Raw genomic sequence first — 6,000 nt, forward strand, 5'->3', positions numbered from 1 at the left:
CCCCCCCTTTCTTTTACATGTTAGAAAAGAATCAGGAATAAATCCTAATCTTGTGTAAATAGTTGAAGATGTGAAGCCTGACTAGTACATTGTTTCTGTACCAAAGCATCTTCTTTTAAAGGCAAGACTCCTTCCAGTTGTACCTAGTCCTTAACAAAATGAAAGTAAATCACCAAAAGCAAACAAATCCTATGGATGTCAAGCAACCTGCTTCTAAAATTTAACAACCATGAAGCAAAGATATCCTTGTTTTAATGGTGACCTGACAGTGTCTCTCACATGGATAAACTTGGGTTTGTTTTTTAGCAGAACTATGCGTTTCACACTATTATTTAAATTATATATTTAAATAGTGCACAGCCCCTCCCACTCCCAATTTATTAAAAGATCTGTTCAGTCTCCAGCTACCCCAACACTGACAAAAGCATGCTAAACCAAAAAATAATCTGACATATCCCTACTGGCACAATGGAATTCACAACTGGAACTCAGTTTTAGGTTCAGTTTCCTGAAGTGCAAAGGTGAACAGACATCAGAATTCTAAAATTTTTAAAAAAACAACATCCTGCTTGTGTGTCCTGGCAAACTAAAACCTAGTTTATACACAATTGATACAACACTCTAGTAGGAGCAAGACTTTAGACATAGCAAATGTTTATAAAAATGGCAAATATGTTACACAACACGATGGTATTAGCAGAAACATTACTAACTATCTTAAGTATCAGAATGAACAACCTCTGGGATTATTCTTTGACTTAAGAAATTGTAACCTACTTAGTTTCTTGATCAGTTTCTTGATCAGTAAAATAAGTCAGTTTTGAAAAGAAACTGATCACCCAATAGCAGAGGGGGGAGAAAAAGAAGAAAAAGTTACAGGATTATGTGTAATTCTTGACATTGCTCAACTCCAGCTGTATCAGTTGCCCAAAAGAGAAAAATTCCCTCTAGAAACCTTGTCTGCCTTTTGTCATTACCAGCCCAATAGTTCTAATATTACAAGCTGCACTGTCAAAACAACACCAGTTCATGCTAAAGGTATTAAAATACTAAAAATATTTATAGTAAGGGTTATGCTGTGTTACTTCAGTATTGCTGTGTCTGACAACCATTTAAAAACAGATGTAAAGCCTACAGTCAGGAGAAATGGCAGTAAATAAACCAGGGGCCTCTACCAGGTTGCAGATGAATTCAGTGCACAAACTCCCAATTTATTTGCATGTTTCAACAGGGGATGAAAAGCAAACTTTCTGAAACAGAAGTGGGCTTTTGCATAAGCAGGTCATCTTGAGGAGACTCTAATGAGCCTGAGGTTCTTTACACTTCAAACAGGACGTGCAGTGAAAAGAGAAACTGTCCAAACTCTGTGTTACAGTGTTTCCAAAATGCGACTTTTAAGAGATAATTTCAAAGACACAAACTTGGAAGCAACAGTTCCTACCTGTCTACTCATTAAAACAAAGGCCAGAATGACAGAAACATTGGTTACACAGTACAGTACAAAATGTGAGCACACTGCTCTTCCTTTGGGATCTTCCAACTTTACTGTCACCCAACAACAGCTTCTCCAAAAACCAACTGACTTTTATTTCTGTTTTACATTTTAGGAAGATTTTGTGCTAAAACCCCCCAAACATAAACCAACCAAAGCAAGCAAAAGGAAATCTGTTTAAAGAGATTTATTTGTAGTTTTCTGCAGTGGAAGATAATTCATATTAGCATGCAAATGAACAGGGGATCACATCATACACCTGTCTGACAGCTCACTAAACATATTGTTTAGCCCTTTGAGTGAATACTTGAGACTTTAGTGAGATTTTAGCTCACATCAAAACTCCTGAAACCTCTGTTTTGATTTGATCATTGAAGCAATATAAAAAAGGTATTTGTTTTCTATTTCAGGGTCTATTTTACTGGACTGAAAGATATGCATTTACTTTTAAAATCCTTATGCAAGGAATTTTTAATGTATTTTTTTCTTAGAACCCATCTCCTGAAGATAAATCAGATATCAGAAAGCCACAGTAAGATTGTAAGCATTAACAACATTGTGTATACTACAATTAAACAAAATTCTTTTGCTTTTGCAGAGTAGAGCACACAAGTGCTAAGCCAAGTTCTTCTTTCCTTGAACATATAAACAAATTCTACAGAGCCCAAAGCAACAGGGCCAAATTCAAATTGGAATGAGTTTTCAAACAGAGCTCTAGAAAACAATGTGGGTTTTTTTCCATTGCAGTGGAAATGGCTACAAAGACACTTTTCAAACTAAAAATCAGAAGGTGCCTGCAATAAGAACCAAACTTTCACAAAATGAAGCTACATACCACCTCGAGGCTGAGAGGAATTGTTGGTTCCAATGATTACTGAAATACCAACTTCTTCCAACTTGATCTTCCATTTTTCAATTATTTCAGCTGAACAATCCTAGAAAAAATGATAATGACACAGACGCAGCTATTTTAATTTGTGTGTTGAAGTGAACCAAAAATTCTTGTTAGAGACAGTATTTACTTGGACAGTATTTTAAAGAAGGTCTGAAACACACCTTACTGGCATCATTAAAAATCGACAGCTCCATGGTTCCTTTAAAATCTTGTTCCCAAACTGACTTCAGGCATTCATCTAACCAGCATTCACTGTTGTGAACAGGCACAATGATAGACTACAAAAAAACAAACAGAAATCTACATGCATGTCAGGAAGCATATTTTTGTTTACTTACTGTATATTTAGTAAAAAGCAGAAGTAGCAGATCCTTCTGAAACTAACTTTCACCAAAAAATGCATCTTAATATAAAAGTGGGCAAAGAACCTTTATTTTCATTACAAATATATGATTTGCTTTCTTCTCTATCAAGCTTATTTTTAAATTAAGTTCCACGAGATGGTTTTTGATAGAAGTCCAAGGAAATAGGAGAGACCACTGAAGCAAACCCACAAATGAAACATCTGCAGCACCATCCTGACCTGTTTCTTGTATTCCTGCATTTTGTAAGACACTCCTCACTCTTGTCCTCCATTAATACATCTTAGTCATCAATTTCTCTTCAAGCCTAATTGGAGATGCTCATATATGCAGCTGGACCCTGGGGTTGCAGCCCAGATTTTAAAAATTATTCCACCTCCAACTGCTCTAAAGCTAAGTAGGCCTTTGATTTGTGTTTTAGAGAGATAAATAACATAGTGAGAAACAAAAAAAAGTGAAACTGATTACCCAATAACTACAACATACAGACAAAAAAGATTATTTCAGAACTGTCTCAGATTAGTACTTTGAGACTAAAATAAAAGAAAAATTCTGTGATTCTGAGGTATTATATTCAATTTACTCAAGATTTTAATATGCTTTATGTGGACATGGCAATTAAAATATGACCCTACACATTCATATCAATCAATCTAACATATTCATTAAAGAAAAAAGGGTTCCACAATTCTTCCAATGACAATATAAACTTGTGCACTTTTGCACATCAAGAAAAATCAGTTATTTTTCAATTTGTTTTCTGATTCACTTAGTAAAAATTTGACTAAGCCATCACCAAGTAGCTCGCCATTGGTTTGAAAACTGGAACTTCTTTGCTTTTTTTCCGTGGTGCACTCCTGTTTTAAGTCAGGGCAGCGGTGCAAAATAGCAAGATGATGTTTGACCTCCCTGTTTAGTCTGAACTGAAAGCACAAAAAAGTACTTTGAGGGCAGCACATACAAAACAACCCATAAATACCTGATGGCACTGAGGTGCTCTGAACTGAACTGCTCATAATATATTAACATGCTCCTAAACACATTCCTGTGAGCAAATTCTACTTCCACAGAACCACAGTCACCATGCAGAACTGGACATCTGCCAAACTAAGGCTCAGAGCTGAAGTGCTGGTGATACTTCTGTGTAAAACCTGAAAAATCAACGAATCCACACAAGTAACTGTACTTAGCAATAGGATTAACACTTCAGAGTATAGCTGATGTTGTTTACTAGAGTTTTCTTAGGTTCCACCATTGTTGCTCAGCTCACTGGTATTCTGTGTTTAGTTTTAGTTTGAGGATAAATCAACAATCTATACTTTCATTTATCCCTTGTTCATTACCAGATTTGTACCCGGGCTTAAGAGCTGCAATTGGACAGTCATAAATTGGCTTTTAATGTTGTGTGACTGTACCAGAATAATTCAATCTCCTTGGACCATTTAAAGAGGGGAAAAACATGAACCAGGGCACTCTTTCACTTACAGGTACAGTCTCATAGCAAAAATAGCAGCTGGTACTAACCTCCAGAGACTGTGTCTGCTTCTCCTGTCCCAAAACAAGATCAACCACAGCTCTGGCACTGCTGACAAACCCTCTCTGCAGGGTCAAACACCGACCTTGCTAAGGCACTCACTAAAAGCAGGCATAAGGAAACCTAGAATGGTTTTCCCAGTGTCCTTTTGCTAGAGTTTATGCCAACTCCTACTTCTCAATCCCAGCACAGATGGTTATTCCAGTTCTCCCTGCAGCAGCCCTTCCAATACTAGAAGACTGCTTCCAAAACAGTGAACTACAGAGAGCGTAAATCTCTTAAAGTAATTTTGAGTATTGGAGGCATAAATTGCAAACAACTAATGTGCTTTTGGCGTTACAAATCATCTGAGTGACAATCTGAGTGAGCTGAGTCCCAATTGCCATTTCATTAGCTGAGGCTGATTTATTTACAGCAGCATCCAACAGAGAGGAGTTCCATGGCCTGTGAGCCAAAAATGACTCTGGAAACAGAGCTGTGAATCAAACCTGGACTTGAGCATTGCGACACGACCTGTTTTTCCCTGAACTCCACACATTCCAGACAAATATTACATATATTTCTGTATTTTTATATTTCTATTTATATAGCTACATAGGCACAGATAGAGATAGATGTCGTATATTTAACTTTATTTATCTGTGTGTTTCATTTATAGATAAGTGCACATACATTAAAAAATTTATATATATATATATATATTATATATAATATATATATACACACACACTATATACACACATATATATATATATATGCATGTGTATATGTATGTATATATATATGTATATAAGTACGGGAAGTAACAAAACCAGGAAGTGTTGCAGGAAGATTTTACGACTTTCGTTGCCAACCCCGTGTACCCGAACCTGCCGGCACCGAGCCCCCCGGGAGAGCTCTCCCGGGCCAGCCCCGGCCCCGCCCGAGCCGCCGTGTCCGCCCGGGGCACAGCCAGCCCGGAGCGCCCCGGCCCGGCCCGCCTGTCACGTACCACCTGCACGGGGGGCTCGGGGCTCCCGCCGGCTCTCCCCGGCTCCGCCATCGCCGCCGCCCCGCAGGGAGGAGCGGGAGGAACAACCACAGAGACGGAGGCTGGAGCGGCCGGAAGAGGCTCTGCTGGCGGCGGCTGCTGAGCCCCGGTCGCGGCCCGTGAGGGGACCCCGGCCCCGGCCCGTGAGGGCACCCCGACTCCGGCCCGTGAGGGTACCCCGGCCCGGCCCCGGTCCCGGCCCCGGCCCGTGAGGGGACCCCGGCCCGGCCCGTGAGGGCACCCCGACTCCGGCCCGTGAGGGCACCCCGGCCCCGGCCCGTGAGGGCACCCCGGCCCCGGCCCCGGCCCCGGCTGTGGAGACAGTCGTACGGAAAATCACGCTGTGAAAAACCAATGTCCACAAAAGAGGCAGAGGCGTCCTGCATCTTTATTCGAATAAAGGGAGAAGCCACACGCCCACGGGGTTTTCTCTCTCGGGATCTCCCTTTTATCCCGAACCTTTCGCCGTGCTGCGGTACTGGGAAGGTACAGCCTTCCCGAGTCGCCTGCCGCGCGTTCCCCGCCGTAAACATGTCATTTTCCCCCGATGTTCAGAAGTTCGGGCTTGTGCCGACCCTCATCAGTTTCAGCAGTCAAGCTGAGCTCTGCAGCAAACCTGCTGCTTGTTAATAGAGACACTGAGATGCATTTCAAAGGCGTTAGCATCCATACCTTCACTCATCGAAT

The 6,000-nt window shown here is 40.9% G+C and overlaps 1 protein-coding gene across 1 annotated transcript in view; it reads right to left on the reverse strand.

Moving 5' to 3' along the window:
- The window catches only part of LOC121349241 (UDP-GlcNAc:betaGal beta-1,3-N-acetylglucosaminyltransferase-like protein 1), a 28,893-nt gene extending 23,568 nt beyond the window's left edge, over window positions 1-5,325 (reverse strand). Inside the window, exons 1-3 of the mRNA XM_041459481.1 lie at window positions 5,275-5,325; window positions 2,549-2,665; window positions 2,328-2,427 (exon numbers count right to left, since the gene is read on the reverse strand). Coding sequence (XP_041315415.1) covers window positions 2,328-2,427; window positions 2,549-2,665; window positions 5,275-5,325 — 268 coding nt within the window. The remainder of the gene's footprint in view (window positions 1-2,327; window positions 2,428-2,548; window positions 2,666-5,274) is intronic.
- Window positions 5,326-6,000: the final 675 nt, after the last annotated feature.

Source organism: Pyrgilauda ruficollis, unplaced genomic scaffold (genome assembly GCF_017590135.1).
Source record: "Pyrgilauda ruficollis isolate IOZ18807 unplaced genomic scaffold, ASM1759013v1 scaffold136, whole genome shotgun sequence".
Taxonomy (NCBI): domain Eukaryota; kingdom Metazoa; phylum Chordata; class Aves; order Passeriformes; family Passeridae; genus Pyrgilauda; species Pyrgilauda ruficollis.